At 46.7% G+C, this 14,921-nt stretch overlaps 1 protein-coding gene across 4 annotated transcripts in view; it reads left to right on the top strand.

The window, feature by feature from the left end:
* The first annotated feature begins 3,563 nt into the window (after positions 1 to 3,563).
* Positions 3,564 to 14,921, top strand: part of SPPL2B (signal peptide peptidase like 2B) — a 59,750-nt gene continuing 48,392 nt past the window's right edge. For all 4 annotated transcript variants that reach the window (XM_040417831.1, XM_040417830.1, XM_040417832.1 and 1 more), the window contains exons 1-3: positions 3,564 to 3,712; positions 9,206 to 9,325; positions 11,601 to 11,783. In XM_040417831.1, the coding sequence (XP_040273765.1) occupies positions 3,665 to 3,712; positions 9,206 to 9,325; positions 11,601 to 11,783 (351 nt within the window). In that variant the 5' untranslated portion in view covers positions 3,564 to 3,664. The remainder of the gene's footprint in view (positions 3,713 to 9,205; positions 9,326 to 11,600; positions 11,784 to 14,921) is intronic.

Raw genomic sequence — 14,921 nt, 5'->3', positions numbered from 1 at the left:
CCCCACACTGCCCCATATAGTAATTCCCCCCCCCCACTGCCCCATATAGTAATTTCCCCCACACTACCCCCATATAGTAATTTCCACTACACTGCCGCCATATAGTAATTTCCCCCTCACTGCCCCATGTAGTAATTTCCCCCACACTACCCCATGTAGTAATTTCCCCCACACAGTAATTTCCCCCACACTACCCCATATAGTAATTTCCCCCACACTACCCCATATAGTAATTCCCCCCACATTGCCCCATATAGTAAATTTCCCCTCACTGCCCCATATAATAATTTCCCCCACACTACCTCATATAGTAATTTCCACCACACTGCCCCCATATAGTAATTTCCCCCTCACTGCCCCATATAGTAATTTCCCCCACTGCCCCATATAGTAATTTCCCCCCTCTGCCCCATATAGTAATTTCCCCCACACTACCCCCATATAGTAATTCCCCCCACACCGCCCCATATAGTAATTTCCCCCACACTGCCCCATATAGTAATTTCCCCCACACTACCCCCATATAGTAATTTCCCCCACACTACCCCCATATAGTAATTTCCCCCTCACTGCCCCATAAAGTAATTCCCCCACACTGCCCCATGAAGTAATTTGCCCCCACACTGCACTCCCATGAAATAATTTGCCCCCACACTGCCCCCCATGAAGTAATTTGCCCCCACACCGCCCCCCATTAAGTAAATTGTCCCCACTGCCCCATGAAGTAATTTGCCCCCACACTGCACTCCCATGAAATAATTTGCCCCCACACTGCCGCCCATAAATCAATTTGCCCCCACACTGCACCCCCATGAAGTAATTTGCCCCCACGGTGCACCCCCTGAAGTAATTTGCCCCCACACGGCCCCATAAAGTAATTTGCCCCCACACTGCACCCCCTAAAGTATTTTGCCCCCACACTGCACCCCTGAAGTAATTTGGCTCCACACTGCCACATGAAGTAATTTGCCCCCACACTGTACCCCTGAAGTATTTTGCCCCCACACTGCACCCCCTGAAGTAATTTGGCCACACACTGCCCACCATGAAGAATTTGCCCCCACACTGCACCCCCTGAAGTGATTTGCCCCCATGAAGTAATTTGCCCCAAGTAATAATCTGCCCCCGAACTGATTTGCTACCACACTGCCCCATGTCCTCCTCTGCCCCCCCCCCCCCCCAAAGTTGGCAAAAAAATTAAAAGCTAATACTTACCTGCGTCCGGCATGGTGAGTCAGGCACGCATTCTTCATTGTCCTGCGTCCCTCCCGGGACACAGGCACGCGATGACATCATCACGCACACCTGCGCCGGGATTTCACTACCGCATAGCCCTCAGGCCTACTAGGCCTGAAGCCTATGACTGTGATCGGCGGCGGGGCAGGGAACTATTCGCTCCCGTGCCCCGCCGCAGTATGTGGGCGTTCGGGTCGGCGTTGGGCCCCCCAGGGATGCCGGGCCTGGGGCTACCGACCCGAATGACCCTATTATAATCCGCCACTGTCTGGCAGCTGTCTCTGCTTCCATAGGAAGCAGAAACAGTTGCCTGTCTATTATGATGAAGCAGAGAGCCGGCATCGGCTCCCTGCGCCATCATTCCAACCCCCTGCCGGCTCTCCACACCTCTGGTCTGTGCGGGGGACAGCCGGCCGGCAGTCAGCCTTGGCTCTGCCTCCTCCACAGACCAGAGCAGCCGATATCCTGCTGCTGCTAGGAACAAGGTAAGTATGTGGTGTTTCTTTTTTTAAACTTTCTGTCAGGGGCACATAACTGGGCATATTACTGGGGGCACAGCTGGGCATAATTCTGTGAGGGGGCACAATGTGGGCATAAATACAGTTCAGTGGCATGAAGGGGGAATAATTACTATGTGGGAGCATTAAGAGGACTGGTTGGGATTAGGGGCATAGTTATGTTTTGGGCGGAGTTAGAGGCGTAGCCTAGTGCAGAAAACATTTGCTGTGGCACGCTTTGTTCATTTAGAAAGTTGGGAGGTATGCTTCTCCGTAAATAACACATAGAAAAGGTCTGCTCAGGGTATGGGAAATAGTTCACTGTGAGCAGGCTTAATCCCATGCCTGAAGAGGACCTCAGCGGCAGGACAACCTCTACATTCCTCCCGACAGTCCCGGTACGGAGGAGCTATGTCCCGCTTTATCCCATGCCTGAAGAGGACCTCAGCGGCAGGACAACCTCTCTGTAGATAACACATAGAAAAAGGTCTTTCTGGGGTATGGATCCCATTAGTGAAAAGGATCTCCGTTATGTGTATGATGGCGCTATATGTTGAGCTTTCATTTAACCATAATGATGGTGAAATCACAGGTTATCGCCAAAGTCTTTCCATCTGAATGGATAGTTTGGTGCAAACAATTCACTGATAACTCTTGACAAATGGAAAATTTGCGCCCATAGTTTATTTTTCTCGTACACTGTACAACTTTTCAGTCGTTGTAAAATGCAGAAATTTGGCAATGATTAGAGGCTTTTGATTAGGGGAGAGGGCGCCTGGAGAAAAATACCTAAAAAAGTGGCCCTGGAAAAAAATACCTAAAAGTTGCCCCATATTGTAGGAGGGTTTAAACTGACAGGAGGCGGGGCTACAAAAGTAATACCATAGCGCAAAATACCAGATACCACAGTGGCGCACAATATATTGCCCCAAAAGAAGTCCCTCTGAGTTGGCCATCAAGAGAGGCCATTTTCTCACCTCCTCTTCCAGTTGTCTCTAATGAAGATATGGAGCAGGGGGCTTAGGAGGTGAGACGCGGGACATAGTTGAGTTCAGGAGGGCATGTTGCTGGCTGGGTACCTGATTCAGAGTTAATTACCCCTGAGAACTCATTATGTACGCAGCCAGTGGCAGAAATGGGGGCTTGGGCGGCCCCCTGGGTATCGCCCCTCTGGGAAATTTCCCTGTAAGGTCTATGTCCAATCCGCCTCTGGATGCGTCCATAATACGGATTCATGTTTTATGGTGATATTGAACTGTTATAAGGCTTAAAAATGAAATACACATAAAAACCTTATTTTCTGCCATTCATCTGTTTCACTTTATTGGGCAAAATTAATTGTAACTGATCCCATACCACAAAGGGTTAAGAAGGTCCTTACGGAGTATGGAGTTTAGCCAATTCACTGTGAATGAGCTAAATGCCATCATAGTTCCGGACATGACCACCAGGGGGCCGAGAGGGCCGTACCAGGCATAGAGTTTAGACCGCTCCTGTAGAGTCGCTATCTCCCATACTTTAGTAAGGACCAGGTCCGTACCGTGCATGGAGTTTAGCAAACGCAATGTGAGCTGGCTAAACACTAGCTCTGTACCGGAACCGTCCACTAGGGGGCTGAGAGGTCCGTGCCGTGCATGGAGTTTAGCAAACTCAATGTGAGCTGGCTAACCACTAGCTCTGTTCCGGACCCGTCCACTAGGGGGCTGAGAGGTCCGTGCCGTGCATGGAGTTTAGACACAACCATGACGTTACCCTCTCTAGCTCCCTCCCCTGCACTACTGAGGGAAGGTGCAGTGTTGTCACTCGCAGAGGGCGTGTCCACACGGCATTCGCTCACTGCGCATGTGCACAGCATGGCGCTGAGTACCAGCTGACTGGCAGTATCCTTGCTTCTGTGTATGTCATCCCGGGCACACGGGCAGTAAGGAGCCATGAAGACTGCCATGTTCCTCCTGTCGTGGATAGCCATAGTGCCCCAGGTGAGAGTCTGTGTGCGGCTGGTGGATACATGTCTGTCCTACCTGATGTACGCTCCTCCCTTCGTCCACTGACCTGTGCCCTCCTGCATCATGTCCATGCCACCATGGCACTGCATTACATTCTTCTCCCTGCCAGTGACTTGCAGAATGCAGACAGGGTACATGCAGAGGTAGATGGGTCACATTGCTTTTGGGACACAAACACTTGAATTGTGCAGTTTCTTTGTCTTATTTTATTTAGATATATTTGTGTAATTTTTTATTTTATTTGCTTTAATAGTGTTTTACCACCTGAGGCTTTTTAATGGCCTTCTATGCCCTGCATGTACCCTCTCTGTGGTGTCACTTTTAGAACAGTATGGGAAAAATGGCATTAAAAAACGCTTCGCACACTGGCACTTTTCAAGCCCTGCAAAATAAAAACGATGGCGGTCTATGGGACACATGAAGGTGGAATTTTCAGGCCTAAAGAATGCTGCAAAAATGCAATGCATCTTAAAAACCTGATAAAACGCGTGCCTGCATAACACGGCCGGGCACTTAATGGGCATCGGTCGGCAGATTAGTACCTATGAAGCTGGCTGACATGTGCACGTGGCAGCTGAAGGCATCTGCGTTGGTCCCATGTCCCTATGTGCCCGCATTACTGAGAAAGATGATTTTAGGTGTAATGGCAACGCCCCTGTTGCTCCTAGAGGCTCATTTGCATATTTTAAACATAATTTCTCAGCAATGCGGGCACATATGAACATGGGACCAACGCAGATCCCTTCAGCTGCCAAGAGCACATGTAACAGGTCAGCCAGTTTCATAGGTACCAATCTGCTGACGGGTACCCACAGTATCCTCAGAACATTTCCAGTGAGGGTCCTCATTACAGCAGCAGTCGCAGTGCATTATAGTACGAGGTGGGCTCATAACAAGCATGCCATGGGACCCCATAATACAATAAGCCACCATTTCTCCTGAGATGTTCCTGCTTCTGGAAAACAAAATAGTTTTAGACGCCAGTCTTGATAATACCTGGAGGTGGATCGCCACTGCCCTCTCCATAACTTTGGCGGATCCTTCGCCAGTTCTGAATGTAAGCTGTCCTACATTTACACCCAAAACAGGCATAGAAAATGGTAAATGTGACAGGCCTTCCAGCCCGTCCCTTCTCCGCCCACAATGTTAGACCTGACGTGAGCGGGGAGAAGTCTTTGCCTGAAATAAGCCTGTTTTAGGTGTTTTCAGAGTAATAAATGACCCCTATAGTTCCTTATTGATCAAGACTGGCATGTGCTTGATGGGCTCTGCACCACAAGAGGTGACCAGGTCAGGAGATTCCTCCTCCAGCAGTCCGTGCCCCGCTCATGGCTGCTGTAGATTTCGGTCATCATTTATACCAGTTTCTGGAGTTGAAAAATATTGAATTCACTGGGACTGATGTTCCCGTCCTCTTTTCAGAAGCTGGCTTAGTGGCTTTAGGCCTCATACACACGACCGTAGTTATGGTCCGCATCCGAACCTCAGTTTTGGCGGCTCGGATGCGGAACTATTCACTTCAATGGGGCCGCAAAAGATCCGGACAGCAGTCCATGTGCTGTCCGCATCCATTGCTCTGTTCCGTGGCCCCGCCAAAAAAATATAACCTGTCCTATTCTTGTCCGCGCTTTGCGGACAAGAATAGGCAGTTATATTAAAGGCTGTCCATGCCAATCCACAAATTGCGGAACGCACACGGGCGCCACTCGTGTTTTGCGGATCCGCAATTTGAGGACCGCAAAACACACAACGGTCGTGTGCATGTAGCCTTAGTCTCAGTGGTGTTTTAAAAGTCTCAAAAACACTCCGTAGGGGAATAATTAATTTCCACCATAGTTGGCAGGAAATGTTTTAGGTGTATTGGTTACCTGGCATTCAGAAACTGTGCAGCCATCCTACTGGGATTCAGGCCGTATTCCGGATCTGAGTTGTCTGGATTCACAATACAACACCCAAGTAAGTCTCTGATCTTGTATTGCCTATAAGGTCATATGGAGGCATAAGGCCCTTTTACATGAGCCTGTGTAGAGGATATGTTGCCTTACAGAGGCAGTGTATAGCGGAACACAGAGTGCCTATGGGTCCTTATATGAAAGTGTATCACACGGGCGAGAATTCCCCGCGGGTGCAATGCGTGAGGTGAACGCATTGCACCCGCACTGAATCCGGACCCATTCATTTCTATGGGGCTGTGCACATGAGCAGTGATTTTTCACGCATCACTTGTGCGTTGCGTGAAAATCGCAGCATGCTCTATATTGTGCGTTTTTCACGCAACGCAGGCCTCATAGAAGTCAATGGGGCTGCGTGAAAATCGCAAGCATCTGCAAGCAAGTGCGGATGCGGTGCGATTTTCTCGCATGGTTGCTAGGAGACGATCAGGATGGAGACCCGATCATTATTATTTTCCCTTATAACATAGTTATAAGGGAAAATAATAGCATTCTGAATACAGAATGCTTAGCAAAATAGTGATGGAGGGGTTAAAAAAATAATAATAATAATTTAACTCCCCTTAATCCACTTGTTCGCGCAGCCCGGCTTCTCTTCTTTCTTCAGGACCTGGCTAAAAGGACCTTTGATGACATCACTGCGCTCATTACATGGTCCATCACATGATCCATCACCATGGTTATGGATCATGTGATGGACCATGTGGTGATCTCAGTGACGTCACCACAGGTCCTTTTCCTCCTGCACAGCAAAAAAAGAAGAAAGAAGAGATGCCGGCTGCGCGAACAAGTGGATTAAGGTGAGTTAAATAATTTTTTATTTTTTTAACCCCTCCAGCCCTATTGTACTATGCATTCTGTGTTAAGAATGCTATTATTTTCCCTTATAATCATGTTATAAGGGAAAATAATACAATCTACACAACACCTAACCCAAACCTGAACTTCTTTGAAGAAGTTCGGGTTTGGGTACCAAACATGCCGATTTTTCTCACACATGCTCAAAACGCATTAAAATGTGTTGCACTTGCGCGGAAAAATCGCGCATGTTTTCCCACGACGCACCCGCATTATCTGGCCCAAATCCATGACGCCCGTGTGAAAGAGGACTTAGGCTTTCCTTTCAGCATTGTATGAAGCCATATGAAATGATTTGGAATTTCTTTTTCTGTCTGTAGTGCAGGGATCACCCCATGCTGGATGGATTTGTGGCTTGTTCAGTGTAAAGCATGGTGTACAGTGCTCTGCACATGAATAAAGTGGGAATAAATGTCCTCAGGCTTACGTCCAGAACAATGTTCCTCTTTATTTTCCCAGATTTTTGTCATGCATAATGAGGAGTGGTTTTGTCAATTTGAGCTTTAAAAAAACGCGGGGGTGGGGGTGGGGGGTGTCTATTGTTGGTCTGTTCAATTGCAGGTCTATTGTTGTAAACACTGTATTTAGGGAGAAGGCATAGCCCAGTCCCCAGCATTTTCCAGTTGTATTACACCACACAGCCCTTGTACAGCCAGTGTAGACATGTGCTACTGATTATCTGGGGCTTTCTAAGGGCTCGTACACACAAACGTTTTTTGGTCCACATCCGATCCGCATTTATTTATGGGTCGGAAGTGGATTAATTTCAGTGGGACCACAAAATATGTGGACAGCACGCCGCGCTCTCTCTGCATCCGTATGTCCGTTTCGCGGCACCCACAACAAAAATAGATCATGTCCTATTCTTGTCCATATTACGGACAAGGATAGGACAGTTCTATAGAGGCAGGACATTCCCTTCCCAAAAATTGCCGCTATCCGTGTTTTGCTGATTGGCAGTTTTTGAACCGCACGGCTACAGCTGTGGGCAACAACCCTAAAGCTGACCATACAACTCAGAGCTGATTTCCATAGTCATTGTTGCGGTCCGCAAAACACAGATACCAGCGTGTGTTCCACGTTTTGAGGAACAAAACGTATCTGACAAGAATAGGAGATGTAATATCTTTTTGCGGATGCCACAGAACGGACATACGGATGCGGACAGTACACAGCTTGTGAGTCTGCCTCTTTTGCGTCCCCGTTGACGCAAAAGGCTCCACATCCGACCTGCGAAAATACATATCGGATGCAGCACAAAAATACATGTGTGAATGAGCCCAAACATGTAGACTTGGATCAGCCCAGTGGGCATGCTTACTGCCTTAGACTATTCACACAGGCATGTTCGGTCCGGGAAACACGCTCTGTGTGATGGCTGCATTTCCCAAACCAAACACTGCTCCCTCTGACCTGAACTCACTATCATCAAAATTTATGAAGACCACAAGTCCACTGTTCTATATTCATGGGATTAGGATGCTTTGAGTTCAGGTCAGAGAAGCAATGTTTGGGAAGTTCGGCCGTTGGAGTTATTTCTGATCCTGGTCATTTTGGCCGGGTGTCAGCTGTATTACACAGCCACCGTTTCTGGAGTAAACTCAGCTTGTGACCCCACTCACTACACCCCTCCCACCTAATATCTAGTTTTTATTGGTACCATTTTGTGGGTAAATACAACTTGTTCAATACTTTTTTATTAATTTTTTTAGGGTACTTTCACACTATCTTTTTCTTTTCCGGTATTGAGTTCCGTCACAGGAACTTAATACCGGAAACAAACAGATCAGTTTTATCCTAATGCATTCTGAATGGAGAGCAATCCCTTCAGGATGCATCAGTTCAGTCCCTCTTACGTTTTTTGGACGGAGAAAATACTGCAGCATGCTGCAGTCTTCTCTCCGGCCAAAAATCCTGAACACTTGCCAGAATGCCAGATCCGGCAAAATGGATCCGGTTTTCTGGTCTGTGCATGCACAGACCTTTAAAAATGCAAAAAAATAAATAAAATACCGTATCCTTTTTTCCATATGACATAGGAGAGACGGATCCGCTATTTCAATGCATTTATCAGACTGATCCGCATCTGGATCCGTCTGACAAATGCCATCCATTTGCAATGCATTTTTCACGGAAGTCCCATTCACTTCTACGGCACCAGGACTGCGTGAAAAATGCAGAATATAGAACATGCTGCGATTTTCATGTAACGGGTCAGAATTCAGTGCGGGTGCAATGCGTTCAATTCACACATTCCACTCGTACGGAAAAGTCGCTCATGTAATAGGGGCCTAATTCCCTTTGTGAAAATTAGAATATTTCAAGGTTTAATTTTTATAGGTAACTCCACCCCACATTAAATTTCCTGAAAACACAAATGGCTTCATTTATCAAACTGGTGTAAAGTAGAACTGGCTTATTTACCCATAACAACCAATCAGATTCCTCCTTTGATTTTCGACAGCTCCTTTGAAAAATGAAAGGAGGAATCTGATTGGTTGCTATGGGCAGCTAAGCCAGTTCTACTTTACACCAGTTTGATAAATGACCCCCAAAAGTCTGAAATGTTACCGTGGCATGTTTTGCTTAGTTTGTATTTTTAATTAGAAATGTCCATTAATTAAGCACATTCCACAAAGTATGTTCTCTTTTCTAGGTACTTTGTGAATATGGGATGGCTCATGTTACATCAGATAAAAGCGAGGGCAGTGCCAAAGATTACTGTATTCTTTTCAACTCCGAATGGGCCCACCTGCCTCATGACCTCACCAAAGCTGTGAGTAAACTTCCCTTACATATTTTAGTTATGAGATTCAGGCTACTTTCACACTGGCGTTTCGGCTTTCCGTTAGTGAGATCTGTTCAGGGCTCTCACAAGCGGTCCAAAACGGGTCAGTTTGCATTCTGATGCATTCTGAATGGAAAAGGATCCGCTCAGAATGCATCAGTTTGTCTCCGTTCAGTCTCCATTCCGCTCTGGAGGTGGACACCAAAACGCTGCTTGTAGCGTATTGCTGTCCGCCTGACTAAGTGGAGCCAAACATCCTGGTACACAATGTAAGTCAATGGGGATGGATCCGTTTTCTTTGACACAATCTGACACAATAGAAAACGTATCCGTCCCCCATTGACTTTCAATGGTGTTCAAGACGCATCCATGATGGCCATAGAAGACATAATACAACCGGATCTGTTCATGACAGATGCATGCGGTTGTATTATTGTAACGGAAGCGTTTTCTGCAGATCCATGACGGATCCGCAAAAACCGCTAGTGTGAAAGTAGCCTTACTTCTACAGAAAACGTATATTTATCTTTATCTGTATTAGTTGCTTTCATGGTCTACAAAGAGCAATTTCATAGCTTACATGAAATAATTTTGCAAAACAAATTATTTTATAGAATTTTAAAAGTTCATACAAATATAAAAGTAATGCAATAATACAAAGTGTAAGCACAGTCAGGGACAGTAGATACAATACCAACAGACAGATAAATAATGGCCAGCATAGACTTCTATAATAACGGAATGCAATACGGTGCATGCATGCTTCCGTGGTGCATGTCGTCATAGAATTCTGTTATGGTCCGTGGTAACGGAATCCATAATGGAATTCTTAGATATGCCGAACTTGCAAATCGCAAGTTCCCTTATCCCTATTGTTGATGCTCCCTTATCCCTATTGTTGATGCTCTTTGCGATGGTCATATCCCTAACAAACAATGGGGGTCATTTATCAAACAGCTCCTTTGGAAAATGAAAGGTGGAATCTGATTGGTCGCTATGGGCAACTAAGCCAGTTCTACTTTACACCAGTTTGATAAATCTCCCCCAATATATCTGGCTCAACATAGAGTAGGACTGTGTGGGCTGTAAAAGGACACGGAGGATAGTAGCTATACTAAAGGGAAAGGGGAAACCAAACAGAGGAAAGGAAGTATTTACAGGACATTGTGTATGAGGAACAGAGAAAATAAACTATTTTGATGTAGAGGCTACTGTGTCAGACATGCATTGTCAAAGTAAAGAGTATTTGAAGATTCATCAAAACTGGTGTAAAGTAGAACGGGCTTAGTTGCCCATGGTAACCAATCAGATTCCACCTTTCATTTTCCAAAGGAGCTGTGAAAAATGAAAGGTGGTATCCGAGAGAAAATAAATTTTTATGCGTATATTATCAGGTCACTCTAAACTTTTCTGAGGGTGAAGGGAATCAAAATGAGCTTTGAACACCACAAAATCTTCATCCAGTCTCCAGGCTGGTTAATTCATTTTTACCAGAGATTCACTTAAAGGGCGCCCCCCATCATAATTCACCCCTTGTGTCCCAGTGCTGTACATGAATGGTGAAAGGAGGGGTTTTAAGTATGGCACCTGCCATAGCTACCGGGTCTCTACGGTTTCAAACAGCAGAGGCCCAGGGCTAATGTTTGTGACCAGCAATAACGCCAATCACAGACATTTAACCCTTTTGATTCTGTGGTCAAATGTGACCACGGCCTCTAAATGCTGAAAAATCGGAAGCATGCTCTTCTGGGTCAGGAATGGCTCTTCCATGCCTTTTTGTCTGATACCCTGGGTCTCTCTGAAGATATATAACATTAAATATCTGATACATGTGGGTCCCACACTGGTCCCTGTCCTGCCTGGTGAGGCAGCTGCTGTTTCCATAACCCTCATATAAGTAAATGGGGAGAATCATTCACCTTCCGCCTGGGTATGACATTAAGTGGCTGCCTCACCAGGTGGGTTGGGGGCACTAGTTGTAGACATTTATGGCATAGCCTGTGGCTATGCACTATGCCATACATATCTGTTATGGGAATACCTCTTAAATAACCAATCCATTAATGTTATAGGGGACAGTGCTGGTGAGTATTAGAGAGGGAGCACGGGCAAACTGAATGTTTGACACAATGACTAAAGTTACCCCGGTAGCCCAAACTACTGTAAAATGGAGGAAGAAAATTGGTATCTGTATCAAATAACTGTACCTACAAAAGGCAAAAGGATACTGGTGCTACAAATGCAGTGTTTGACTTTTTTTTAGGCCTTGCTCCATCTTCAGGATCAGACCTCATCTGTGCTTTGTTCTCCTACGGATGTTCCTGATGGTGGATTCAGTAATAGTATCCCCATGGTAATGAGAGGAAATTGTACTTTCTATGAAAAGGTACGACTCGCGCAGATCAATGGTGCTCGTGGATTGCTGATCGTCAGTCGGGAGAGGCTGGTGAGTGGTAGTAGTAATCTTCTTCATATGATAGCACAGTGCAAAGATATGAGTTGGACTTGGTTAGAAGGCAATAAGTCACCTTCAGTAACAAATGCTCTTAGTTGCAAAAAAGAAATCGCAATGGAGTAAACATGGTTTTTAAAAAAATATTTCTGACATTTATATTTTGATCAGCAAGATCTGTAAAGCAAAGGTTCATCTAAGGACAGGAAAATTTCACTGGCCGTGAGTGTGTTTCACATTTACTGTTGAACATGCTCCAGTTTTGTTGGTGCAATTTGTGCCAAAAAAGGTGGTGTACCTGCTTTGGACTCCATTTATCGAGTGTTTTAGACACGTTATATCCCTTGTCCAACAACGGGGGTATTTAGTGGAAAGGAGGCTGACTTAAATGTGATACCATGGTCTAAAAAATGCACCTAAAACTAAGCCAACAAACAGGTGGTGTAACTTTAGACTGGTGCGCCAGATTTATCATCCAGCATCAGCTACTCTGATAAATCTGGTGCAGTTTAAAGGGTCTGTCTGGTTTCATCCCTCCAGGATCAAGTTGCACTGAAGAATGGGTAAGTACTTACCTGTCGGATACCACACCGCCGCTCTGCTTCTCCCTCCTGGGCTCTATTTACCCTGGTGCAGTGGTGATGTCATGTCAACTACACATGACTGCTGCAACCAGTCATTGACCTCTGTGAGTGCACTGCTGAGACCAATGATTGGCTTCAGCAGGCATGTGTGGTCAACATGACATCAATGCTGCAGCCGAGTAACTAGAGTTCAGCCAGGAAAACCGAAGTTGGGGAGCAGGATCTGGCAGCTAAGTACGTACCCCTCATTGCATCTTAATCCTGAGTTTTGTCCCCTTTACAACTAAGGCTACTTTCACACTCGCGTTTGGTGCGGATCCGTCATGGATCTGCACAGACAGATCCGTTCAGATAATACAAACGTCAACATCCGTTCAGAACGGATCCGTTTGTATTATCTGTAACATAGCGAAGACGGATCCGTCTTGAACACCATTGAAAGTCAATGGAGGACGGATCCGTTTTCTATTGTGTCATAGAAAACGGATCCGTCCCCATTGACTTACATTGTGTGTCAGAACGGATCCGTTTGGCTCAGTTTCGTCAGACGGACACCAAAACGCTGCAAGCTGTGTTTTGGTGTCTGCCTCCAAAGCAGGATGGAGACAGAACGGAGGCAAACTGATGCATTCTGAGTGGATCATTTCCTATTCAGAATGCATTAGGGCAAACCTGATCCGTTTTGGACCGCTTGTGAGAGCCCTGAACGGATCTAACAAGCGGACCCAGAAACTCCAGTGTGAAAGTAGCCTAAGTTTACACTGTCTTACTATTAGGCCTCATGCACACGACCGTTTTTTTTTTTGCGGTCCGCAAAAACGGGTTCCGTAGTTCTGTGATCCGTGTCCGTTTTTTCTTCCGTGGGTCTTCCTTGATTTTTGGAGGATCCACGGACATGAAGGAAAGTAAAAAAAAAAGTTGTTTTGGTGTCCGCCTGGCCGTGCGGAGCCAAACGGATCCGTCCTGACTTACAATGCAAGTCAATGGGGACGGATCCGTTTGACATTGACACAATATGGTGCAAACGGATCCGTCCCCCATTGACTTTCAATGTAAGGTCAGGAGTCCCTATTAGCCCCCCTCCCTCCCCTGTATTACATTCATTGGTGGCCAGTGCGGCCCCCCTCCCTCCCCTGTATTACATTCATTGGTGGCCAGTGCGGCCCCCCTCCCTCCACTGTATTACATTCATTGGTGGCCAGTGCGGCCCCCCTCCCTCCACTGTATTACATTCATTGGTGGCCAGTGCGGCCCCCCTCCCTCCCCTGTATTACATTCATTGGTGGCCAGTGCGGCCCCCCTCCCTCCCCTGTATTACATTCATTGGTGGCCAGTGCGGCCCCCCTCCCTCCCCTGTATTACATTCATTGGTGGCCAGTGCGGCCCCCCTCCCTCCCCTGTATTTAATTCATTGGTGGCCAGTGCGGCCTCCCCTCTCCCCCCCTCCTAATTAAAATCCCCCCCCCCATCATTGGTGGCAGTGGAGTGTTCCGATCGGAGTCCCAGTTTAATCGCTGGGACTCCGATTGGTAACCGTGGCAACCAGGACGCTACTGCAGTCCTGGCTGCCATGGTTACTTAGCAATTTTAGAAGCATTATACTTACCTGCGCTGTCTGTGACCGGCCGGGTGCTCCTCCTACTGGTAAGTGAAAGGTCTGTGCGGCGCATTGCTTATAGCACAGACCTGTCACTTACCAGTAGGAGGGGCGCCCGGCCGGTCACAGACATCGCAGGTAAGTATAATGCAGTAGCGTCCTGGTTGCCATAGTTACCAATCGGAGTCCCAGCGATTTAACTGGGACTCTGATCGGAACTCTCCGCTGCCACCAATGATGGGGGGGGGGATTTTAATTAGGAGGGGGGGAGAGGGGAGGCCGCACTGGCCACCAATGAATTAAATACTGGGGAGGGAGGGAGGGGGGACCGCACTGGCCACCAATGAATTAAATACAGGGGAGGGAGGGGGGGCCGCACTGGCCACCAATGAATGTAATACAGGGGAGGGAGGGGGATACTGGCTTGAATGGGTCCGTGAACCGTTGTCCGTCAAAAAAAATAGGACAGGTCATATTTTTTTGACGGACGGGAAACACGGCTCATGGACGCGGATGAACAACGGTGCATTTTCCAAGTTTTCAACTGACCCATTGAAAGTCAGTCAATGGGTCCGCAGAAAATCACGGAAAACGGAACAACGGACACGGATGCACACAACGGTATGGTGCATGAGGCCTTAGGCTGTGAACCTGGCCAAAAAGTATACAACCTGTATGCTTCCCTACTTGCAAGTTAACAGAGCAGCGCTACAGTATCTCTACAGGTTGGTCAGCTCACGTTGTGCACATGTCGCAGCCTCCTTAGCACAAATGAGCGATAAAATGTTCCCTTTTTTTAATACAGAAAAAACTGCATGAATATTTGATAAATTATCACATCAAGAACGGAGAAGCCAAAAATGACAGACCAGTATGAGGCTATGAGTAAAGATCATACTGGTCTAAAAAGGTGGCTGTCAAGTTTGGGTTTCTCTGTTCTTGATCCCACCA

The sequence above is a fragment of the Bufo bufo genome, chromosome 2, assembly GCF_905171765.1.
Source record: "Bufo bufo chromosome 2, aBufBuf1.1, whole genome shotgun sequence".
Classification (NCBI taxonomy): Eukaryota; Metazoa; Chordata; class Amphibia; order Anura; family Bufonidae; genus Bufo; species Bufo bufo.
Note: the sequence above shows the minus strand (reverse complement) of the source record. Positions and strands in the feature narration are given on the sequence as shown.